At 39.8% G+C, this 26,552-nt stretch overlaps 1 protein-coding gene across 2 annotated transcripts in view; it reads left to right on the top strand.

Annotated features, from left to right (window-relative positions):
* Vcl (vinculin) overlaps nucleotides 1-26,552 on the top strand; it is a 93,543-nt gene that overhangs the window by 28,913 nt on the left and 38,078 nt on the right. For both annotated transcript variants that reach the window (XM_048426422.3, XM_048426421.3), the window contains exons 3-6: nucleotides 16,463-16,613; nucleotides 17,137-17,245; nucleotides 19,238-19,360; nucleotides 20,668-20,828. In XM_048426422.3, the coding sequence (XP_048282379.1) occupies nucleotides 16,463-16,613; nucleotides 17,137-17,245; nucleotides 19,238-19,360; nucleotides 20,668-20,828 (544 nt within the window). The remainder of the gene's footprint in view (nucleotides 1-16,462; nucleotides 16,614-17,136; nucleotides 17,246-19,237; nucleotides 19,361-20,667; nucleotides 20,829-26,552) is intronic.

The following is a 26,552-nucleotide window of genomic DNA, read 5'->3' on the forward strand; positions in this document are numbered from 1 at the left end:
AAAGTCATCATTGTACATATTTCAGTGAAACAATTACTCATGTAAGGTTAATGAGTAAGTTAGAGAGAAGCCCCAAAGGTTTGAACCTTTATTGTACCAGGAGGCAAAACCCTTGGTTTCCATGAGAACTTGAGAAAACCAGTGTGTTATGATCAGCTGAAAAATACTGAACAATTTATTTAAAAAGCATGTCACTTAATTACTACACTGAAATTTTATTGAAGCTTAAAAGTCCAAACAAGGTGAGTGTCCTTGTCAGCTCTGAAGGCGAGCAAGTACTAAAATTTAAAACACAATGGTTATACTTTTCTTGCTTTTTTCTAGGATGTAAGGAAGCAGAAAGTAGATATCTCAGCCTGAAGGGGAAGGGACAGAGGGAAACAGATAGAAACAATTAATTATATCCTTGGAATTGTCGAGTAGGACATTCTTTGGGGCTATTTGTTTGTTGTTTGGGTGTTTCCAGGCATTACTGACCTAAGCTTTCTCTGAAGTCTGGTTTTGTGGATCTGAATAGTGACTGCCTCTTAGGCAGCACAAAGAAGGAAATAAATGCTAGAAGCTCACTGTCAGCTTCACTTTCTAGAGTGTGAGGAGGAAATAAATGCTAGAAGCTCACTGTCAGCTTCACTTTCTAGAGTGTGAGGAGGAAATAAATGCTAGAAGCTCACTGTCAGCTTCACTTTCTAGAGTGTGAGGAGGAAATAAATGCTAGAAGCTCACTGTCAGCTTCACTTTCTAGAGTGTGAGGAGGAAATAAATGCTAGAAGCTCACTGTCAGCTTCACTTTCTAGAGTGTGAGGAGGAAATAAATGCTAGAAGCTCACTGTCAGCTTCACTTTCTGGAGTGTGAGGAGGAAATAAATGCTAGAAGCTCACTGTCAGCTTCACTTTCTGGAGTGTGAGGAGGAAATAAATGCTAGAAGCTCACTGTCAGCTTCACTTTCTGGAGTGTGAGGAGGAAATAAATGCTAGAAGCTCACTGTCAGCTTCACTTTCTGGAGTGTGAGGAGGAAATAAATGCTAGAAGCTCACTGTCAGCTTCACTTTCTGGAGTGTGAGGAGGAAATAAATGCTAGAAGCTCACTGTCAGCTTCACTTTCTGGAGTGTGAGGAGGAAATAAATGCTAGAAGCTCACTGTCAGCTTCACTTTCTAGAGTGTGAGGAGGAAATAAATGCTAGAAGCTCACTGTCAGCTTCACTTTCTGGAGTGTGAGGAGGAAATAAATGCTAGAAGCTCACTGTCAGCTTCACTTTCTAGAGTGTGAGGAGGAAATAAATGCTAGAAGCTCACTGTCAGCTTCACTTTCTGGAGTGTGAGGAGGAAATAAATGCTAGAAGCTCACTGTCAGCTTCACTTTCTAGAGTGTGAGGAGGAAATAAATGCTAGAAGCTCACTGTCAGCTTCACTTTCTAGAGTGTGAGGAGGAAATAAATGCTAGAAGCTCACTGTCAGCTTCACTTTCTAGAGTGTGAGGAGGAAATAAATGCTAGAAGCTCACTGTCAGCTTCACTTTCTAGAGTGTGAGGATGCCAAGGCAACAGGAGACAGAAGACTCTTGGCCAGGGTCGGTTCACGCTCACCATCTCTTGTATATATTCAAAGGGCTTTCAGAGCTTTCAGGGAAGGATATGCAGTTTCAGGATTTGGAGTGGGTCTCAAAATCAAATCACTGGCTTATGTTACTGTCAATTCAGGGAATACTGAAAAGTGAGTTTAATTAGTTAAAAGTGACACACAAGTTGAACATTTCTGGTAGCTCTCACCTCCCCTGAAAAACCCTTAAAAATCAAAACTATTTCTGATCTCAAGCATTTTAGATCTGAAATAGTCAATCTGAGTTTAAATTGTAATTGGCACTGAGGGACTTGCAGTGCTCAGGACCTTCCTTCTTGTAAAAGCACCGTTTTAAAGCCTGGGTGTGGTGGCAGACATTTTTAATCTCAGCACTCAGGAGGTTAGAGGCAGACAGTTATCTGTGAGTTCAGGGCCAGCATGGTCTATATAGTTAGTTCCAGGACAACCAGGACTATATAGTGAGACCCTGTTTCAGAAAAAACAAAACTAGGGCAACCCCCACCCCCAACAAAGACATTTTAATACAGAACCAGATTTGTATGACACAGCCAGTCTTTCTTGTGTGCAGAACAAGTTACCCCGTCTCTGATTACATTGGAAAATAAGTTCATCATTCACTAAGTTTACCCAAGATTTGAATCATGGCCACAGTGTTGCACAAGAGGTATATTACTACCATAGAAACTGCCTTAACTTAAACATTAGGATTAGAGAGCAGTAGCCATGATGTGATATCAAAATATTAGGCTCGATCTTTGAGAAACTGTCCACAATCATGACAGCTCTGTCATTCCGTGTTTATATTTTTATTTTCATCAATCATCATCAGCCAGCTGAACATTAATTAATTAATTAATACATAACTGATTGATTAACTGGACACACTCATTGGCTAATTATTGCTTGCCTTCTATTTGTCTAGCATGCTCTTTGCTATGTAGGATAGCAGTTCTTACCAGTATACAGTGAAAAATCCCCTGTGGAAGATATTGTAAGTAGTTTATTAATAGTAATAAACCACAAAATTTACCAATAGCGTACTTAAAAAGAATTCAGGGCTGAAGAGATGGCTTAGCAGGTAAGGCTGTCCTAAAGGACCTGGATGTGGTTCCCAGTATTCACATGGTAGCTCACACCCATCTCTAACTCCAGTTCTGGGCATTAGAGGCCCTTCTGGCTCCCAAAAGGCACCAGGCAATATGTGCATAGAGCACACAGGCAGATGTACAGACAGAACACCAATATACATAAAATCAAAACAAATACGAAACTCCAGGAGGTAGGAGCAGGTGTGGTTGGGAAGAAGAGAATGAATTCAGTCACACAGTCCTCTCATCGCTGCTTACTGTTTTTGTTGCTGTTTCCTTATACTCTGAAGTGCAGTGCACTCTTTTGCTCTTTCTTGTGAGCGTGGAACTACAGCTATTGTACATGAGAATTGCACAGAGTTCTAGACACACACAGGGCGGGGGGCATGTTGGGATATGTCATATATATGCACTTTCTTTTTGTTTTTGTTTTTCAAACATTAGTCTCTTCTAATTCAAGATTCTTCTGCCTCAGTTTGCTGAGCAACTGGTTGGGTTACAAGTTTTTATTTCCCCCTGTATATCAAAGAGGAAAAAAAAGTGGAGGTATTTTGAGACCTTTCCAGTTCAGGAGCTGTGATACAAATGGACTTGATAAGAAGATCTGTCAGTGTAGGTGTCATGTACTACTTGAGACAGGAGAATAGAGGATGGAGAAAGCAGATCACTCTGGATGTAGTACATGTTGGTTTAAGTAGTGGAGGCCAGTGCGAAGAGGACTGGAACGGTGAAGGTGGCAGGACACAGTCCAGTGAGGAGGCTGGGCCCGGGGAGGATGGTCCTTGAGAGCCTGACTGGGGGATTTAGAGCTGGCAGGGAAGAAGCTTTGCAGGTTTTGAGCCACAGAATGACGGCATGAAAATGGGTTTCTAGCAAGATTCATAGCCTAATTCGTAATGGATAATAGGTGCCAGTGCTAAATGAAGGAGAATAAGTTGTGTGTCAAACTGGCCAGATTTATTCTTTGTTAGTGTGGACTTGCTTGATTGTTTACAGGTGAGAAATGTTTATGGTGCAGTTTGAATTTGCCTTCTGTCTCAGGTAGGGTTTCTGTTGCTGCAAGGAAACACTGTGACCAAAAAGCAAGTTGGGGAGGAAAGGGTCCAGTTAGTTTATTCTATTCTTCCACATCACACATCTAAGGAAGTCAGGGCAGGAACTCAAACAGGGCAGGAACCTAGAGGCAGGAGCTGGTGTAGAGGACACAGAGGAGTGCTGTTTCTGGCTTACTCTCCATGGCTTTCTTATAGAACCCAGGACCGCCAGCCCAGGGATAGATATAGTTCCACCCAAAGTGGCCTGGGCCCTCCCCCATCAATCACTAGTAAATGCCTGATAGCCAGATTTTATGGAAGCTTTTCTCAATTGAGGCTCCCTCCTTTCAGATACCTCGTTTTCTGTGTCAAGTTGACATAAGACCAGCCAGCACACCTTGGAGAAAAATGCCTTTGTAGAATATACTCAAACATCATTCTTTTTATCTATCTGTCTGTCTATCTATCTATCTATCTATCTATCTATCTATCTATCTATCTATCTATCTATCTATTTTAGTTTATTGAGACAGCGTTTTACTATGTAGCCCTGGCTGTCTTGGAACTGTTTTGTGGACCAGGCTGGCCTCAAGCTTATAGAGAGCCACCTGCGTCTGCCTTCTGAGTGGGAAGTTCATTCCTATTTCTGCAGTAGCAAAGAAATGAGAAAGTTAAGGCAGCTTAATGCCCCAGTGTTGTCAGGGCTTCACTGTGGTTGCGCATGAGCTCCTGAAAGCAGCAGAGTGCACATTTCCTTCTGGCAGGCAAACACTGCTGCGCTGACCCTGCAAAGTGCCACCGTCTGCCTCATTGCTGCTCTGAACAGCCTGCTGGTAAATGTCAAAGCTTGGATTGATTTTCCAGCTTGGATTGGTTTTGAAACACATTGAGATGTCTAGGCCTGCTGAATAAAACGACGAACTGTGTGAGAAAGTGCTCTATGGTCCATTCTTTATCATCCTTAAACATCCTTTCCTTGTTTTCATCCTTAATCCCTATAAGTTAGCATAATTTTGACACCTACTTGTAAGATTTTAACATAGTTTATATTAATGTACAAAGAATACATTTTAAAGTGGTTAAAACATACTTAGAACTAATTTAGGTCTTTTTGACCAAAGGTAAATAGTGTTTTATTTTATATTATTAGCACTTATATTTAGATTTTCTTTTCTTTTGATTTTGAGAACCCAAACAAAATTGTCTTGTAATTTGATTTTTTAAAAATTTATTTTATTTTTATTTTATGTGTATTTGTGTTTTGCCGCGGGTGTTGGGTCCCCTGGAACTGGAATTATAGATAGTTGTGAGCTGCCATGTGGGTGCTGGGAATTGAACCCAGGTCCTCTGAAGAGCAGCCAGTGCTTTTAACTGCTGAGCCACCTCCCAGCCCCATAATTTGTATTTTTAAACCCACTTGTTGGTTAAAGTGCATAGAATCATTTTTTTTTGAAGAAAGGGTTTTATTTCTTATAATTTGTAGTCCATGGTGATCCGATAACATTGGGTTATTCCTATTTTTTTGTATTTGTTGAGGTTTGTTTTGTGACTGAGTATGTGGTCAATTTTTGAAAAGGTTCCATGAGGTGCCAAGAAAAAGGTATATTCTTTTCTGTTTGGATGGAATATTCTGTAGATGAGTCGTAACATCTGTTAGTTCTCTTATTTCCTTGTTTATTTTTTGTCTGATTGACCTGTCCAGTGGTGAGAGGGGAGTGTTGAAGTCTCCCACTACTAGTGTGTGGGGTTTAATGTATGATTTAAGCTTTAAAAGTGTTTCTTTCACATATGAGGCTGCCCTTGTATTTCGGGCATAGATGTTCAGTATTGAAATTTCCTCTTGATGAATTTTTCATGTGATTAATAGGAAATGTCCTTCTTTGTCTCTTTTGTTTGATTTTAGCTTAAAGTCTGTTTTGTTAGATATTAGGATAGCTACACCAGCTTGTTTCTTAGGTCCATTTGATTGGTATATTTTTTCCCAACCCTTTACTCTGAGATGATGTCTGTCTTTGAGGTTGAGGTGTGTTTCTTGTATGCAGAAGAAGGATGGATTCTGTTTTTGTATCCAGTCTGTCAGCCTGTGCCTTTTTATAGGTGAGTTGAGTCCATTTACATTAGGGATATTAATGACCAGTGTTTGCTATGTTCTGTTAATTTAGTTTTCATCATTTGTGATGTTAATCTGTGCCTTTTTTTTTTCTCCTTTGGGAGGATCATTGTTTTTTTAGAATGGTATTTTTTTTTATTGTAGTATTTAATGCCATGTGTTTGCCTGCCTGGGGCTACTGTGTGCTTCTGATGTTTCAGGGTTTGTTTGTTTTGACCTTGAGATTTTTGTGATCCTTTCCATTGCTATTATAAGAAGACTTTAGTCTCTTCAACTGAAGACCAAGTTTTGTAAGATAATCATTCACGTCTGTCAGCTGCCTCACTGCACTTCCGACTTAGAGAAAGCACTCGCATTGAAACAGCTCCCCTTTGGACTTGCTGTTTTAAACACATTTGTGCACTGCTGTTTTGAACTGATTTCCTTAAACGTAATTTGTGAAGCTTTGAGTCTTCTCAATAATAAACAGAGCGATTTTTTAGAATTAATTTGTAGATAAGTTCTAACTAGGTGAACATGGGTGAAATCTTTGGTTTGCTTTATATTTGGTGATTGAGAAATGAGGAAATAGATCATTAGGCATGTGTTATTTGTGTTTCCATTGTCTACAGCATAATCAAAAGATTGAAAAGAACTCAGAGGGCCCAGAAGCTCACATATATTTACTGGGAGTGTATACATAAATTATCATGTAATTCTGAGAATACTAAGCTTAAGATTCTGCCCATTTAAAGTAAGCTCTCACTTTTGAGGCGAGTTTTCATGTGGACTAAGGTAACTTTGAGCTGGATATATAGCCAAAACTAGCCTAAAATCCTGATCCTGAGATTGCAGGTATGTACCAGGAGCACTGTCTGATCTTCCAGAGGTCGTGTGACCCACCTGTTACCCTTTGACAGTACTAACTTGTTTTGTTTTGAAAGACAGGGTCTCACTGTGTAGCCCTTGCTGGCTTAGACCTTGCTATGTAGCTGTGTAGATCAGGTTGGCTTTCAGTTTAAATTTACCTGCCTGTGTGTAGTATTTGGTACAGTGCAAATGCAGTATAGTGTTGGGTGTGGGATCAGAGGACAGCTTTCAGGACTTGGTTTCCTCTGCCTTATCGAGTCAGAGTGTTTGTGCTGCTGCTCTTGTGAACTTTGGGGTGTTTCTTTAGACAGAAGCAAGCTGCTCTCTCACCTAGGTCTTCTAGGTGGGCTCCAAGGCCGTGTGAAGAGTCGAATCACTAAGCTTTTAAGGATTTAAGGACCATAAATACTATTAACTAAATGACTCATCTTAAAGATATATTGAGACTGTTGAAGACCTCAGCTTTTTCCTGGAAAATCAGGGCTGGGGAGATGACTCATTGGGAAAAGTACCTTCTGTGAAAGCATGAGGAACTGAGTTTGGATCCCCAGCAGCTACTTAAAAGATTGGATGTAGTGGTTTATACCTGTAACCTCAACACTGGGGATGGGGGTAGAGTGGAGACTGAAGAGACTGGCTTACTGGCTGGGTCGTCAATCGAGAAAGACAATCAGGCCATGACTTCTGCCCACCCCCCGACTCATGCATACACATATACATTTGGTATAAATTAAACAAACAAAGCATAAAGCAAATAGAAACAATAAAAATGTATTCCATTAATTAATACCTTGGCTTTTCAATATAGAATATAGGTCTAGTCTTAGATTAAGAAATTCATTCTCAATATTTAATGTTTGTATGTTTGCTTTTCCTGGAATTGTTTAAAATCTTATTGTTCCTCCTATAGAACCAAAGGAACCCTGTGAAACAGCTCCATTTCTTAAATTCATGTATGAACTGGTGTTATTTAATCCACTTCATTTTGTTTATGAAGCAACCGAGACTCAGAAGCTTAGTAACTTGTTGGCAGTAGGTCAGTGCAGGAGTGGAGAAGGTCCTGCCCCAGGGCTGTCTGACCGTGAGCCTGTGCTTCACTTCTCCCTCTTTGTGAGATTGCTTCTGATAGTAGAAGATGTGAAAATGCTGGAAAGGTGAAGTGGGGTTTGGTGATGGTTAGCTTCTTGCCATGGTCTCTCAATTTTATTTTATTGCTTTCTTCAAATAAATCCAATTATTTAAAAAAATTATGATAGCTATTTTTCTCTTCCATTCTATATATTCTGTTCCTGGTAAGACTTATTTTGTTTTGCAGGGATCAAACCCAGGGTCTTATGATGAATTATACTTCTAGCCTCTATGACACTTTAAAACACACAAACAGAAAAGATTGATAGCTTGTTTTATTTATTTATTTTTCAGTATCCATTGAGACAGTCACACAGTTTTTATCCTTGCTGTTTATGATAGTCTGTAGTCTGCTATATGAATGTAAATTTCCTGATAAAGAACTGTCCTTGCTTTTTTTTTTTAAAGCTTGTGATTTTAAATGGCATTAGCCTTTTAAACCCCACACACTACTAGTGTTTAATGTATGATTTAAGCTTTAGAAGTGTTTCTTTTACATATGAGGGTGCCCTTGTATTTGGGGCATAGATGTTCAGTATTGAGATTTCCTCTTGATGGATTTTTCCTGTGACTAATATGAAATGTCCTTCTTTGTCTCTTTTGATTGATTTTAGTTTGATGTCTATTTTGTTAGATATTAGGATAGCTACACCAGCTTGTTTCTTAGGTCCATTTGATTGGTATAATTTTTTTCTAACCCTTTACTCTGAGACAATGACTGTCTTTGAGGTTGAGGTGTGTTTCTTGTATGCAGAAGAAGGATAGATTCTGTTTTTGTATCCAATCTGTTAGCCTATGCCTTTTTATAGGTAAGTTGAGTCCATTTATTTAAGGAATAATAATGACCAGTGATTACTATCTCTTATTAATTTAGTTTTCATTGTTGATAATGTTAATTTGTGCATTTTTCTCTTCTTTGGTATTTGCTGCGATGAGACCATCAATTTCTTTGAGGAAATTTCTCATTTCCTCTTTAAGAGTTTCAAACATTCTCTTGACGTTATTTTTTTAGGTCATTTTCTTCTGTTTCATCGATATTTGGTTGTTCAAGTCTTGCTGTTGTAGGGTCTTTAGGTTTTACTGGTGTCGTGTTGCCCTTTGTGGTGTTGCTTGTGATCTTACCTTTTCTACTCATCTTTTCCTCTAATAGGTGTGGTTGGGGCTGTCTGAGATTCTGTTGATTAATCTTCTTGGTGCCCATGAATTCAAGGCTCAGATGGTTGTTCCTCGTGGTACAGTCAGTGCCATGGTTCTAGTTACCCCTTTGATCACTCTGTGTTCCTGGAGGTCACTCAGTGCTCCTGGCCTTTGCTCCACTCCCTTGGAGTTTGCTGTCTCAGGTCTGCTCTAGCCTATGTTGAGCTGTTTCTGTAAATGTCCCTGGTCTGGATCCATTCCTGCAGAGGTCCCTGGCTTCTGGTTGGTCCAGTAAAGGACTCTGTCTCTGGTCTACTACCTCGGTGTTCCCAGGCTTGCCTGTGCCCAGACCTGCAGAGGACCTGGCTCAGGCCTACTCCCTCAGAGGTCCCAGACTCACGCCTGGACCCGCAGAGATCTCTGGTTCCTGCCTACTCCCTTGGAGGTCCCAGATTCATGCCCAGACCTGCAGAGATCCTGGCTCAGGTGTATTTCCTCGGAGGTCCTAGACTGACGTCCAGACCCATACTTATAAATGAATAATAAAAAAGCCAACCACCTTACCTTTTAGCTTTATTGTGGTCTAATTGACAAAATTTTCATTTTGGGTGTCCACATACAGCTTGGCCATGCCAAGAATGAGAAGGGGCTGGAGAAATGGCTCAGAGGTTAAGAGTGTGTACTTCTTTCTCTTCCAGAGAACCCGAGTCAGTTTCGGTGCCATGTCAGCCAGTGCTCGATCACCCACAGCTCCTGTTCAGGGGATTTGACTCCTTATGTACCCACATGCACATATATACATAATTAAAATAAATTTTAAAAAATGAGAAAGCTGCTTTGTATGGTATCATACTGTAAGATGTGGGACAGGGAAAGGAGTACTTTATGGATTTCATGGATGAGGGCTGTAAGACCTTGCAGTTAGAGCACAGGGTTGGAATAACGTGTCTTAGCATTATCGTATGATAAAGAGCATATGATAGGGTGAATTGGCTGTGCACTTGCTACTTGAACTACATTGAAGAGCGTCTCTTTTTGTACTCTGTGTTCCCTGCTCCCTTCTAAAAACTGCTACTGTGACTGTGGCCTTCACTCAGGTTTCTAGATGACTAATGGGTGAGAATCCTTGACCTTTCAAAACGGCGACTCCAGGATGCAAAGCATATTAGCTATTATTGGAATGCTACACGAGTGAGTCTATTTCTGTTGTTTCAAAATAAAGTTTGAAGTCAAGTCTTGTGCCCAGCCCTCTGGGGGCCAAGGATGGGGAGGACTGCAAGTTCAAGAGAGAGATCTGCTTGAAAACGAACTCAGAGCTACTGTGAAGAGAAGCATCGCCTTGAATAGTATTGACGGGTAGCATGCATAACTTTCGTGTTTAATACAAGCACGCATTGGGAAAAAAGTAAAGCAAAACAAACCACTTAAGCTTAAACATCTCAGTTAGTGATAATTAAAATCACTGAGAACTAAGAAACTTGGAACCTTTTTTTTTACATTATCTTACATGAGGTGATCTTCTTGAAAGGATGGATTTATTCACACGTGAGTATGCTAAGAATTCCATGGAACTGCTACTGGTCCCTTTGATCTAAATCACAAGCACTGGTCCTTGAGGCTGAAGGCCAAAGCAGAGAAGCTTCAATTTGTACTCATTGATTAAGTTATCTAAATGAATATTACTAGGATATAGTCAGGATATAAGATTATTTGGGAAACTGATCCTATTCCTAGTCAGAAACCTAAACATAGCAGAAGATCACTTTAAGAGGTCAGGCAGATAGAGTACTTAAATAAAAATCACATTTTTCCACTGACATGATGGGCTTCTCCTGTTTCTGATTGCTGATAATCATAGTGAGATTTGTTTGGCTTTTATGAATACCATTAAATTTTAATGTACTGACGAGATATCTTACTGTAATAAGAAGGGTGGTGCAGTGTCTGTCTGCCTGTCATTTCATCGCACAGGAGAACCATTAGTGGAGAACCACTTGGATTCTCGGCAAACTTTTCTCATTACATTTTCCCATCCTGCCAGGTTTTCTCTACATAAGTTATTCCTAGCATTTAAACATTCTTTTTCAAATTTGAAAATCATATCCAGTAACTGGATCTCTAAATAGATGTAGCTCAGGAATTGCATTCTGTGATGCTTGTTTTTATTTTCTATAATTTCATCAAGGATCAAGTCACCCTGAAAGTAAAATCAAGCTTGGGACCATTAATGATTTCTTTCTTTTCTTTTCTTTTAAAAATGTTTTTCTTTTCTTTTCTTTTCTTTTCTTTTCTTTTCTTTTCTTTTCTTTTCTTTTCTTTCTCCCTCCCTCCCTCCCTCCCTTCCTCCCTCCCTTCCGTTCTTCTTTTCTTTCTTTCTTTAACAGGATTTCTCTGTGTAACAACCTTGACTGTCCTGGAACTTGTGCTTTGTAGGTCAGGCTGGCCTCAAACTCACTGAAATCAACCTGCCTCTGCCTCCCAAGTGCTGAGATCAAAGGCAAGCACCACCAACACCCAGCTAATGATTTCTTATAAGGCATGGTGATACATGTCTGTAGTCTCATCAAAGGGGAAGTTAAGACTACAGAATTATGAGTTCAAGGCCAGCTTTGGCTACAACATTTTCAGGGCTAGTGTGGACTACATAGTAAAACTCTCTCCATGCAAAGCAAATATATAGTTAATATATATATATATTTTTTTTGGTTCAAATGACCATTGTGCTTTCTTTGCTTGGTAAAAACGTAGTCATCAAATCATCACTAAGCATTTATTATTTGTCAGGTGTTAATATTCCATGAGGTTTTTATTTTGCCATGCAGAATTCACAGTATTATGAGAGAAAACTGAGAAAGTGTGGTAAATTTGATGGGAACATAAGACACCCATAGATTTGGAATGCAATTGACAATTACCTGAAAGAGACATTTAAAACTTAACACAAGACTGGGGTGGTGGTGGAGGTGGTGGTGGAGATGGTGGAGGTGGTGGTGGAGGTGGAGGCAGATGTGATGGTGGTGGAGGTGGAGGTGTTGGTGGAGGTGGTAGAGGTGGTGACGGTGGTGGAGGTGGAGGTGGAGGCAGATGTGATGGTGGTGGAGGTGGAGGTGTTGGTGGAGGTGGTAGAGGTGGTGACGGTGGTGGAGGTGGAGGTGGAGGCAGAAGTGATGGTGGTGGAGGTGGAGGAGGTGGTGGTGGAGGTGGAGGTGGAGCAGGAAGACACGTACCTGGGTAGAGGAAAGGGCCATGTAAACAGTCCTGAGCTAATGGTCTTCAATGAATGATTGGCTATTCCTAAGTATTTTTGAAACCATTCTCTTCAATGTATCGAGTTTTATTTAAATTTATTTATTTTAATATTTTCCTATGTAACATGAGGGGGCCTGTTTGTTATTTGAGTTTTCTGTTCTGCCTGGCCCCCCAGCTGTTTAGTCCCAGAGAAAAATCACACAAAGGACTCTATAAGTTATAATGCTGATTGACCCATTAGGTCAGGCTTCTTGCTGGCTAACTCTCACATCTTGATTAACCCATTTTTCTGATCTATGTTAGCCATGTGGCTCAGTACCTTTTTCAGTGGGGCAGCTCACATCCTGCTGCTTCGGTGATCTGGGCAGGAGTGGGAGGAATCAACTTCCTCCTCCCAGAATTCTCCTGCTCTCCTTGCATTATTTCCACTTCCTGTCTGTTTTTCCCACCTACACCTCCTGCCTGGCCAATCAGTGTTTATTTAAAACATGATTGACAGAATACAGACAATTCTCCCACACCATACCTAAAATTAAAAAATGCATTTCATTTATTGTTGAGTGTGAGAATGAGTGCCGTGGCACCTGTGGGAATCAGAGGACAACTCTGGCGGGTTGGTTCTCCTTTACCCACTCAGCCATCTCACCAGCCCATCCACCTAAATTCATTAATTTTGAGCAGGATCTTTAGTATTTAGCTCTGACTGGCTGGTCTGGGACTTAACTGGGATTAAAGTTGTATGCTACCACATCCAGCAATCCAGCAAACTTTTTCTTTTTCTTTTTCTTTTTCTTTTCTTCTTTCTTTTTCCTTTAGCCTGGAACTCACTGATTTTGTTAGGTTGGCTGTCAGTGAGTTCCTGGGGTTAGATACATTCAGCACCATGCCTGGCCTTTACATGGGTTATAGGGATCTGAACTTACGTCCTCGTGCATGCTTGAATGGCAGGAACTTAACCAACTGAGTCATCTTCACAGCCCCTCATTTAAAAAGTTTAAAGTTGTTGCCAGGCGGTGGTCCCAGCATTTAGAAGGCAGAGGCAGGCGGATCTCTGTGGGTTCAGGGCCAGCCTTGTCTACTGAGCAAATTCCTGAACAGCCAAGGCTATACGGAGAGACCCTGTCTTGAAAAACCAAAATCAAACAAGCAAACAAACAAACAATTTAACGTTATAAATTTAGTAAGTTAGAAAGCGTGCATTTTCTGCCACACTATATACTACATACATGTGTATTATATATTTCTATGCATCTTAAATGTATTTTGGTACAAATTTCACTTTTATACTCCTTGACAGAGCCAGTCCTTATTGCCGGTCTGGTGGGCCACATTGGCTCCAGCAAGGCTGATCTCAAATTCAAGCAAGACCATTCTGCCACAGCTTCCCTAGTACTGAGGTTTTGAATGGGTACTCCCACTCCTGGCTTTCAGGCTTAACTTTTATGATTTGAAGTTACTTCTTTTCTTAGTTACATATTACATATGGTTAAGAAAATGAAACACTGTATTTGCCTGTGTGCTCACATTATCTGAGTTCTAATCAGATTCATCTGGGCCATTTCCTTCTTACCCCAGGGCTTCCCTAGCTTTGTTCTGCTACATCTGCTGCTGCTGAACAGTTAGCTTTTGCATTCCTCAGGAGGCGTGCTACCCTTGGTTTCCAAGTACATGTTCATTGGATACAGCTATTGAATCCAGTTGTTCTTGGTGGTGGTAGGAACTGCATGCAGGCTGTCGTGCATGCTAGGCCAGTGTTTTAAAGGCCTCTTTGCCTTGGGTTTTAGTAGTTCTAAGATACTGCTTCTTTGTCTTCTGGCTTACATTGTTTACAGAGAGAAGTCCACTGTTATTCTTCTGAATGTAAAAATGCTATTTTTCTTTGGCTGGTTTCTTTTAGAAAGTGTTATTATTATGGATTTGAAGCAACTTCACTGTGTTTTCCTTAGTGTAGTTTTTCTTTTTTTTTAATTTTAAAGTTTTAATTACTTTATTTTTAGTTTTATCTTTTACATTTATTTGTTTATCGCTAACATTGTAAATATTCTCATCCATTGTGGTGGAAATGTTAGTTCATTTAACTTTTGTAAATGGCATGATGGCAGCATATTGAAATGACAGCGTCAGTACCTTTGTCTGAGCATCTGATGATACACCTGTACAGGGTAGAACAATGAGTTTTCAAGGCAGTTCACTGTAGTAGGCTAATAAATTGAGAATTATTATGTAGCTGTATAAAAGAATAAAGTGGTTCTTTATGTATCTTTAAAATTATTTTTAGATGACTGGGTGGTGGTGGTGCTCGCCTTTAATCCCAGAATTTGGAAGACAGAGGCAAGTGGATCTCAGTGAGTTCAAGGCAACCCTGATCTACAAAGCAAGTTTCAGGACAGCCAGGAATGTTACACAGAGAAACCCTGTCTTGAAAAAAACAACAAAAAATTTTTTAGATTTATTCATTTAATTTTGGTTTCTTATTTATTTGTTTATTTATTTATTTATTTATTTATTTATTTATTTATTTATTTATTATGTATGCAATATTCTGTCTGAGTGTATGCCTGAAGGCCAGAAGAGGGCACCAAACCTCATTACAGATGGTTGTAAGCCACCATGTGGTTGCTGGGAATTGAACTCGGGACCTCTGGAAGAGCAGGCAATGCTCTTACCCTCTGAGCCATCTCTCCAGCCCTTAATTTTGGTTTCTTGAGACAGTTTTCCTCTGCATCTCCTGGAACTTACTCTGTTGACCAGACTGTCCTTGAACTCAGAGATTCACCTGCTTTAGCCTCCCAAATTCCAGGATTAAAAGCATTCCCCATCACTGCCCAGCAGATTAATTTATCTGAATTGCCTGTGTGAATGTGTGCCTGGTGCCCATGGAGGTCAGAAGAGGGTGTGGAATCCCTTAGAGGGAAATTATAGGCAGTTGTAAGCTACCTGTGTGGGTGCTGGGAACTGAACCTGGGTTGTTTTCAAGAATAGCAAGTGCTCTTAACTGCTGAGCCATCTCTTCAACTCCAGACTTGTTGATATTAAGACAGCTACATCAGATCAGGTATGGTGGTATGTGCTTGTAATCCCAGTACTGCATGGAAGATGCAGCCTGAAGGAGCACATGTTTAAAACCAACCTGGGATACACAGTGAGTTCAAGGCTAGCCTGAAGGACATAGTGAGGTTCTGTCTCAAAGAAAAGAATAGAAAAGTTGGGGATGGGAGTGGGTGGGTGGGTAGGGGATTGAGGTATGCAGGCATGTAGGTCTTTGTTTCTTGCTGGTATGACCTTATGGTAGCAGTGTTTTTGTCTTAGTTTAGTAAAGTTTGGTTTTTGAATTATGGTAGTACTTTATATATCTTTCATAGCCCACTTCTTTTATATAGCTGAAATCCTTTTCTTAGTTTAATTTTTCCTATTAACAATGTAATGCTGCCTTATACGTGTGGAAATTTTTGTATTTCATTTGATCCACAAAACAATGCTATGAGTAGGGTTTTTGCATATGATATTTTTTAGTTTTTCAAATGAGAATGCGTCATATTGGAAAATTATTTTATTTTTAAATATTTTGTTTCTTACTCTTTAAGTTACTCAGTGAAAACAGTGGGTCTACTGAAATAAATGGCCTAAATCCACTAGCAAGATGAGTAAAAATTGTGTGTTATTTTGTTCTTTTTTCCTATTCCTTTGCATTGTCTGATTATTAAGAATCATTATGCGCTGGACATGTCACAAGCTTTAAAACCTAGCCCTTGAAGGCAAAGGCAGATGGATCTTTGAGTTCAAGGTGAATCTGGTTGACATAGTGAGTTCCAGGCTAACTGGAACCACGTAGTGATACCCTGTCTCAAAAAAAGAAAAGAAAAGAAGAAGGATCACTACGTAATACTTTGTTGCTTTATTTCCAGATGTTAACTCTGACAGTAACACATTGTTTTTCAGTTCTTTATATAATGTCTGTTGTGTGGTATGGGGAGGAATAAGGAAACAAAAGAATTCCAACAAAGGAGTTACAGAGATGTAGCTACCTAAAGCTGCCAGAAAAATGTGCTCTCAGTTTTTGTTGCCAAGAAATATCAAAGTACAATTTATTCACAAGCCTAGTGCATTGAGTGAATGAACACATGTGCTGACATTAGCTGCAAATTTTAAAATTTGAAAGTTCATGTCCTGTTACAAATTGGCCTTGGCTATTTGCCATATAGAAAAAAGGTAAATTCACATGTATACATTTTTTGTATTTGCATATGTTTGCTTTTGTTAAGGAGTTAGCTTATTTTCTTCCTCCAGGGTTGAGAATGCTTGCACCAAGCTTGTTCAGGCAGCTCAGATGCTTCAGGCTGACCCATACTCAGTTCCTGCGCGGGATTACCTCATTGATGGGTCTAGGGGAATCCTCTCTGGCACGTCAGACCTACTTCTCACCTTTGATGAGGCCGAGGTAGGTAATCTGAGTCCCACAGAGACCTCTCTTAGACAAAAGCTTAGTTTTAGATTTATTTTATTTTATGTGTGTGTGTGTATTATGTGTTTATGGGTGTCCATGGAAATCAGAAGAGTGTATCATACCCCTAGGCTTAGAGTTATAGGAAGTTGTAAGCCATCTGACATGGGTGCCAAGAACCAAACTGGGGTCCTGTAGGAAAGTATCACGTGTTCTTGACCACTGAGTCATCTCTCCAGCTCCTAGAGCCTAATTATAAAGATAATAATGGAAGTGGGACAATGCTCCAGAGGCGGAGGCAGGCGAATCTCTGTGAGTTCAAGGCCAATCTGGTTTATAAAACAAGTTTCAGGGTAGCCAGGGCTACACAAAGAAATCCTGTCTTGAAAAACAAAAAAGATAGTAATGGAATCCCAGGATAATTTTTTAGAATGCTAAAATACTGAAAAGCTACGTATGTCTAATGCCATTTTCTATGTACTGATCACTAATTTGACTGAGTCCTTAAATATATTTTCAGGTTCGTAAAATCATTAGAGTTTGCAAAGGAATTTTGGAGTATCTTACGGTGGCAGAGGTAGTGGAGACTATGGAAGATTTAGTCACTTACACAAAGAATCTTGGACCAGGTGAGTCAAAACCATTTTTTTTCTATTAAAATCTTTATGAATTGATTGTTTTGATTCAAGAGGAAAGGCTGCTTTTCTCTTACAGAAAATAGGAGATGCTGCGTTGGGCTTCTCTGTGCACAGAGCCAGAGCTCACAGTGGCTTTCTACTGAGGATTTGTTGCTGTCCTTCAGGTCTCTTACCTACTTTTTACAAGTCCCAGCCCTGTTGGAAGCATTCAGCCAGATTTGCGATGCTGATGGGGAAATGTCGGAAATGCTTTTCTGTTACTGTAACGCCAAAGGCCATCTTCAGTCCTGGCCACCCCATTCTCCAGCATTCCTTTGCTGTCTGCCAGTTGGCCTGCAGTTCTTCATGACTTCTTAGCTTGCTAATTAGCTGCCTGCTATTATGGACTTATGCCTTAGCCCAAGGCTGTAAAAGTGTAATCAGACCTCTGAGGAGGGAAGAGCTGTTGTGGTTGAATCTCATTTGAAATGATTATTTAGCCATCTGAACATTGAATATTCAAAATATCCAGATGCCAGCATTTGATCTTATAGCTATAACATGACCCCAAGAGTCCATAAATTACGAATAAGATTAATGGAAAGGCATATTAGGCATTTAGCTTGATGTTTATTGCTCTGTGAATTATTTTTTAATTGAAATATTGATGTTTGTTTAGCTGTATCTTTCCAAAGGTTCGATGTAGTGGGTTTTTGAACTTACCACATTTTCTGAGTTGTTTCTGAAGATCACCTGGAAGTGAATTCTTTTTTTTTTTAAATGGCTGTAGAGGTTTGCTGGGGAGTGGCTGAGGTGTACTTGGGAGTTTTAGAGATTAACCTAGGCTTAGTGAATGCTAGGCAAGTCTCTACCTCTAGGTTACACCCCTAGCTGAGACCTGTATTGTCATTCTCATAATACTGGAAAAAAGGTATGTTTTTCTCATAACTTTATGCAGACCCTAACAAAAATGAAGGTACTATGTGTGAAGCAGAAGCAACCTACCTTTCTGCCTCTCCTTGGTCTTTATGGTCTGTGAAACTGATTATGAAATCCTAGGGGTGATTTGAAAATCAGACCTTAAAGCAAAAATCATTTCACTAGCCAGTAGGATGGCTCAGCTGATAAAATCACATGGAGCTGAGTCTTCTGACCGTGTTCCATCCCCAGGAGCCCCGTGGTAGAAACAGAGGACTGACCCCTGCAAATTGTCTCCTACCATTACACATGTACTGGACACGTGTGTGTCCTCACATTCACATACCTATAAAAAATGGAATGTAATTTAAAAATCACATAGCACTTTTGAATAATAACCAAAGTAAACAAAGTGTTAACAGATTGATTCCAATACACCAGATGCTTAAAAAGCTGCCACAGCTGTACTTTTTAAAATTTCTGTTTTGTTTAAAATTTTTGCTTAAGAGTTAGTATATGAAAAAAAAAAAAAAAGAGTTAGTATATGTTTATTTTGGATCAACTTGAATATTTCAAAAATTACTACCGAGGTAAGAATAAAACACAAGGCTTAGCAGGTACAGTGCGTGCTGCCAAGCCTGATCACCTGAGTGGGTTCTCAGAACCCACATGGTAGGAGAGAAGCAACTCCTGCAAGTTAACCTTTTACCTCTATCCATAGGTGCACCATGGGACACATATATTCTTCCAAGATATAGAATGAAAATGAACAGAAACCAAAACATACCCATATCCAATCAAACTCACTGTTAGAATTCTTTCTGAGATTCCTGCATAGCACAGCACAGTAGCCAGATATACAATATGAAACCTGTATGCATACATATAGGATTTTTCTTTAATAAATTGCCTTCACTGAAAAGTATAACCTTGCATAAAATGCTAGTATTGTTACAATGTCTGTCTTTAAATAGATAGATAGTAAGTTTGGCGTATTGAAGTAAGTCACAATAGATTTGGGCTGAAAAGCCCAGATTCTGGTTCATTTCACCACTCATCCTATATAATTTCTTCTCTGTGTTCCAGGGATGACTAAGATGGCGAAAATGATTGATGAGAGACAGCAGGAACTGACTCACCAGGAACACCGAGTGATGCTGGTGAATTCGATGAACACCGTCAAAGAGCTGCTTCCTGTTCTCATCTCAGGTACTCGTGGTGACAGGGTGAGGGGGCTGGGTGCTCTAATGGAGATGGCCGGCGCCCTTCGCTGCTTTGGTGCACACCCTTATACAGGGTAAAGACGAGATCTGAATGAATGCTAATGTAACATGTGGGCAGCAGACAAAGGCTAAGAACCCTAGAGTCATCATTTTGAATGTTCTTTTGCTTTCTTCTTTCTTAACTGCCACAAGGAAATTGCACTTACTAAGTGTCAGTATGTGCCAGTACCTCATTGTTTATGTTTGTGTCAGAGCCAGGTTGTGGAATCCCTCACTAATTCTCAGAAGACAGCTGTATTTACATTTCTATGAAGTATGTCATTGCCACCCTCTAGTAGCTCAGTCTCAGGGGCTCCAATGCCCTCTTCCAGTCCCTATGGGCATCTGTACACACATGGCATACAGTCACATATAGATACATATAAATAAAAAATTGTCTAATTAAAAATTAATTTTTTTAATTAAACATTTTTGTGGGTGTTTTTTTGTTGTTGTTGTTGGATACAGGGCTTCTCTTTTGTGTAGCCCTAGATATCTTGTAACTCACTATGTAGACCAGGCTAGCCTTGAATTCACAGATAACTGCTTGTCTCTGCCTCCTGAATGCTGATATTCAGGATGGGTGCCTCCATGCCCTGGTTAAAAAAAAAAAAGTCTTAAAGACAAGAAAGAAAGAAGGAGAGAAAGAAAAATGGAAAGAAAGGAAGAAAAGAAGGAAGAAAGAGAAGTCACTGATGCACACATTGAGAGAACTGAAAGATACTGACTTCTTTGGGGCCTACCATGGTTTGGGGGCAGTAGGCTACTCACAGTTTTGTTGGTGTTTTTTTATTCTGTCCCAGGAGATTTTGCAGTGACTAGAGGCTATGGTGGTGTCAGGATATTAATGATTTAAAAAGGTATTAAATACTTTTTGATTGTAGATCATTAGTGTGTGTGTTAAATTATTTCCCTAATGACATGGCGATGCTTTCTTTTCACCCTGAATTTACTTTACAGTTAAAGTCTCTGACACTGGAACTACTTGATCAGTAGGTTTGTAGTCTTTGTTTATATATTCTGTTTTAGACATTAGAAGACCAAAATACATATCTGAAGCATGAAACATTGTCTGTGAATATTACTAAGTAATAAGATTAAATCTCAGGCTGATGAGATGCCTTGGACTCACAGATGGAAGAAGAAAACTGACCTCTACTTTCTACCTGTCACCTCCACATCATTTTTGTTTTTTGAGATAGGGTTTCTTTGTATCCATCATTTTTTATTCTGATCTTTTGTTCATTTTTATAGCTATGAAGATTTTTGTTACAACCAAAAACTCAAAAAACCAAGGAATAGAAGAAGCTTTGAAAAATCGAAATTTCACTGTAGAAAAGATGAGTGCTGAAATTAATGAGATCATTCGTGTGTTACAACTCACTTCTTGGGATGAAGATGCCTGGGCCAGCAAGGTAAGTCTACTGGAGAAGAGATAATAAGAAAACTTCAAATTATGCACTCCTGGGAGATTTTGATTGCCATCTCTCTTAGGTTTTATATTGTAACTGTGTATACCTAAGAATACACAGGTATTATGGAAGCAGTTGTTCATTTGTTTTATGGGCTACTTGTCACCTTTATACATTTCCTGTGCTCCAAAGTGGACTGTATGGGTATATAGGACGACTTGGTAAAAGGCTCATTTCTCATTGGTTGGGCTGGTAGAGGACTTGGGGTATCATACTTCCCTGGGTGGGATCATTGCTTTTTATATGGGTGGTTGTTGCCAGGTGACTTAAGAAAGACAGAGAATATGCCTATAATTATGTATGTTATGGAAGACTTGTTCTTAGCCAACCTTTGATTAAGAGGAATGTACAGAGGAAGCTCTCAGACTTTTTAGATGTGTTGCTTTGTCATTCTGTTAATGAAAGTATTGGTCTACATATTGCCGGCTAGTTTACAGATCCCTTTGCTTTCGGTAGAAACTTCCCTCGACTCCAAAGGGAGCCCATTAACGCGGATTCCTTTTAGAGTCTATTGGTAGCTGTCTGGAGTTACTGCCACTCTAGTCTACTTATTCCTTATGCAATGGCGAAGCTTCTGGGTCTGGGGAAGCCAATACATTTTGGTTTAGACTTGCCCTAGAGAATCCCAGGATGGAGGTGTGTATGTGGGGGTGTCCCCATCTCCAGGGTCTAACTTTCCCATGTATGACCCAAATTCTGTCACCAAGGTTGTTAACAGACTAAGTGACTTTATGATTTGACTTCTGTTGGGTATTCATTAGAGTGTTTTTCCTCCAGGACCACATATAAGGTAAGATCACATTTGGGGCCAAACATCACCAGTCTTCCCTCCTGCTGCTCAGAAAGCTAATTTAGCTATGCATAATCAATTAGTTTACTTTTAGCTGTAACTTCATTTACAGAGGTATTTCCTCATTGGTAGTGTGTTCTTTAACTGGTTCTAAAATTGTATTTTAAGTTTTTAATGATAAAATCATCTTAAGCCTCTGATATTTGATTTAATTTTGCTTTTTCTTGATAACTTTCACTTCCCAATGACTTCTTTGTGCATCTTTTTTTGTTGTTGTTGTTGTTCTCTTGTTTGTTTTATTCTTTTTCTCGAGCTTAGAAGGTAAGCTTTCTCTTACCCTTTAGTTTTTTTTTTTCTTCCCTTAAAAAGAGAAAACGCATGTCTGTGAGTTTTTCTTGTGCTGTTTGCCGTGTCTTATTCTGTGTGCTGGTGTGTAGCGCTGTGCTCGGATATGTCAGGATATGATTTAATGTGTAATTCTGGCCTATGCTGGGCAGACTGACTTTGGCTCTTTATGGAATTGGTATTTTTGAGTGGGAGGCACAAAACAGAAAAGATTGCTATGGGGTATCAGGCTTTCTGTATTTGTAAGGTGCTTTTGTCTTTTTGAGCAGAACCCTTAAGAACATTTTTTGCCAATTTGTCCCTACTTACCTCATTTGAAGGGCACATTACCAACTGAGCTCTTGTGAAGAAAGACTGGAGGTGATGCTTTCTAGGTGCTTCACCTAACCATTCCTGGCCTTGACATTTTGCTTTTGGAGTTGCATTATGGAGGTTTTACCTGTAGTTAAAGTGAGTACGCTAAAGAGAGCTGTTCTGTTTACACTACCAAAGTCAAAGAGGACAAGAAGTAAAGAATAGTGATTTTTAATTTTTTTAATTGTTTATTTAAATTCATTTTATGTGCATTGGTGTGAAGGTGTCATGTGTCCTGGAACTGGAGTTACAAACAGTTGTGAGCTGCCATGTGGGTGCTGGGAATTGAATCTGGGTCCTCTGGAAGAGCAGCCAGTGCTCTTAACCACTGAGCCATCTCTATAGCCTCCATCTGAAACGTTTTTAATATTTTTTTGCCTTGAGTTGGTGACTTTCTGCATGTTCTGTTGCCTAGGCTATGAGTCAACTATAATTCAATGACTTTATGTTTCCCTAACTGAATAAACTCTTCCCTTTGCTTCTAGAAGATGAGAAACCAATAAGGAAGAACAGACATTTAATCATAATATTTCTCTAGTTTGAGGGAAAAATAATCTACCATTTAGTGAATACATGTTATTGAGTTTATTTTGTGCAACTGCCATCAAGAAATGCTTATTAAAAAACAAGCGAGCAGGCTGGGCGGTGGTGGCGCACGCCTTTAATCCCAGCACTCGGGAGGCAGTGACAGGTGGATCTCTGTAAGTTTTAGGCCAGCCTGGTCTACAGAGCAAGTTCCAGGGCAGGATCCAAAGCTATAGATAAACCCTGTCTTGATACCGTCCCCCTCCCCCCCAAAGGAAGACCCAAATGAGTTTAGTGGGTTTTCAGCACTAGGATTATGGACTTAGGCAGGGTGGGCAAGGGCAATAGACCTGGTCCTTACCTTATCTTGTAGCTGTCCCGCATTCATGTTGCTCGGAAAAAGCTGGCTAATTAGGATGATGCAACACTAACTGCATCAAGGGTGAGAATAAATGGAGTTTCTTCAGCCAAACGAAGCTTAAAAGTCCACGACATTAGAATGAACAGGAAGAACTTCCTTGTCTGCCCACTTTTGTCATACACTTACTTGATTCAGAAATCACAAAAGGATAGAAAGATGCACATGACAAGTCGCTGTCAGCCTTCCTGCTTTGCCTGGATGTGATCCTGTGTGCAACTCTTCAGCAGTTATTAGAATATTTAGATAAAGGAATTTATTTCACCCTGAAAATGGACAGTGGTAATTAGGATATTTGCTTTTTTTTTTTTAAATAAGATTTAGAGGGCTGGAGAGATGGCTCAGTGGTTAAAAGCATTGCCTGCCCTTCCAAAGGTCCTGAGTTCAATTCCCAGCAACCGCATGGTGGCTCACAACCATCTATAATGAGGTCTAGTGCCCTCTTCTGGCCTTCAGGCATACACACAGAAAGAATATTGTATACACAATAAAATAAATATTTAAAAAAAAAAAGATTTAGAATCTTTCCTGAACTGTAAGCAGAGCATCACCAGGTCTGAGGTCTGTCTGTTGCAACCAGGTTCCCATTCTGTTAAATGCATAGTGTCTTTCACCACCTCTCATCCTTCCCCAGAAGGAATTAACTTTGTCTTCCCGTACTTGTTTCATGCTTCCCCACTGGTGCAGTGTTCTTCTGGAAAGTGAAGGTTCCTCTAGGAAAGTGGGGGAAGAAAGTAAGTGGAACAAATTCTTGGTAAAAATACATCTTCTGAATAAGTTCAGAGTTTGACGAGGCAATGCACAGATGAATAGCATACCTGTTATACCTAATTCAACTTGCAAATTCACACATTTAAGAGTAACTTTAAACACCTCATTTCTATTGAAAGTAAAAATTACCCCTTGACTCAACAGTCATCCTAACAATGATAATTAAAGTGAAACCAGAATTTTTTTCCTGGAACAACATTATGACTCAAAGGAACTTGAGTTAAACACAATTCTTATTCTACTCTGCAAATTTAGAATTCTATACTTAATGTTTTAAAAATTATTTATATTACTTGTATCTTGATATATGTTGGGACTTGAGAGAAAAGTAAAAGCATTTCATTGCTAAGATTTTTTGAGCCTTACAGAGGTAGCATTTCACGTTGAGTCATTAGATGCTGTGATTCCCAGTTGGTTATGGTGGTAAGTGTCCTGCTGGGGTTCAGGCTGGTGATGGGCATCAATTAGGATGTCTTCCACATAAGATCACTCTACTTTTTACCACAGAAGGTAACACTGGTGAGATTGTGTTATCCTGTAACACCCTCACTTCAGACCCTTGGGATTTAAAGGTTGAATTTAATTTTGATTATTTAAAAAAGATCAGGTTACACATAAGCATAAAACATTTCTTTCTGAGTGTTCTCAAGTTTTGTTTTAGCTGTCATTAGAGTAAGAAATTTATCTTTAGGAACTTGACTAAATTGTTTAACTGAGGCATTTATGGTGTTTACTGCTCAAGGAGTAAATCCTCAAATGCTAAAGGAGTTGGTGTTTTCCTGTCGGATCTAGGATGTCTCTTTAGCTGGCCCATCTGTGAGTATGCTCACAGCAAGCATAGGTGCTTAGAGTTGTGAGGCTTTTTCACGGGGAGATACCCAGGCGAGAGAAGGTAGCTATTAAAGACTTAGGACAAGGCAACTCTCTCATAGGTTAGTCTGTTCTTTCCTGAGCTGTCTTTCCTCAGAACATTGGAATGGTGCTTATAGAAAAGTGAGCAGAAGAAAGTGGAATGGGGAAATGAGTGTTTGCAGAAGAAGAAAAAATAAAAAGGCCGGGCATTATTTTCCATGTTTAAAGTTATATATACACATACACACATACACACATACACATATATCTTCAAACTGGCTTCTAGTCATAATGCTAGGGAATCCATTCACATCATGTCTGCTACTAGTGCACGTATGTTACTCATGACAGGATTCTGTTGATTCCATCATAAATACTGCCTTTTAAAATACATCTGAGATTCTTTAGAGATAAAAAATATATAGGATTGTTAGCTGCTCTGCTCCAAAAAGAATTTAAGGAGGTTTTTAAAGTGATATAAACCTTTATGACTGTCTAAATCACTTTCTTTAAAAACCAGAGGGATAGAGAGATGACTCAGGGTAAAGGCACCTGTGACCTTGTCTGATGATCTAAGCTTGATCCCTGGAACCCACAGTGTCAGAGAATTGACTCCAGTAAACTGTCCTCTGACCTTTACACATATGCTCTGGTACACTTTCACCCACACACATACACACACAAAAAAATAAAACAACAGCAACAACAAAACCAACCTAGAAACCAACTGAAATTCCCAGCTTTAAAAATGCAGCTTCAGGACTGGAGCGTTGGCTCAGAGGTAAGAGCGCTGACTGCCTTTCAGAGGACCCAGGTTCAATTCCCCAGCACCCACATGGCAGCTCACAGCTGTCTGTGGCTCCAGTGCCAGTGGATCTGATGCCCTCTTCTGGTCTTCACAGGGCACTAATCCTGCACATATTGCAGAATGACAAAAGATTGCAGCTTTATTCCACGCTTACCATCGGTTCAGGGCAGGGGAAGTGAGCATCTGCTGATTTTAATTTCCTGGTGTTGTTAGATCTACTCAGAAGGAAATTGCTCTCTTCCTGGGAATTATATTCCGTCTTCGTAGCGAAGGGGCCATGAGAGCTGATTTGAGAAAAAGGAGCGATCTTCGCAGATGCTGCATAGAGCAAGCTCGTTTCCCATTGTACTTCAAACCACTTTGGGATATTGGGGGATGAAAGCAGTCATTGATGTTAGTGCACATTGTGAGCTTGATTCTGGAGCTTCTCCTGTGAGAAGTAGTGACTGGAGCTCATACTGACAAGGTGGAGATCTGCTGACTGCTGCAGGTTTACGGCATATTTGGCAACTCTTTAGGAAAAACAAAAAGCAAAACAACAATAACAAAAAAAAAACCAAACAAAACCAAACCAAGATCTTTTTTGTTTGTTTGTTTGTTTGTTTGAAACAGGGTTTCTCTGTAGCTTTGGAGCTTGTCCTGGAACTAGCTCTGTAGACCAGGCTGGACTCAAATTCATAGCGATCTGCCTGTCTCTGCCTCCCGAGGGCTGGGATTAAAGGCGTGCGCCACTGCTGTCCAGCTTTTTATTTGTTTGTTTATTTAGTGGCCAAACTGAGTTCTGTGTAATATAAAATAAGAGAT

Source organism: Myodes glareolus, chromosome 12 (genome assembly GCF_982192425.1).
Source record: "Myodes glareolus chromosome 12, mMyoGla1.1, whole genome shotgun sequence".
In the NCBI taxonomy this organism is placed as follows: Eukaryota; Metazoa; Chordata; class Mammalia; order Rodentia; family Cricetidae; genus Myodes; species Myodes glareolus.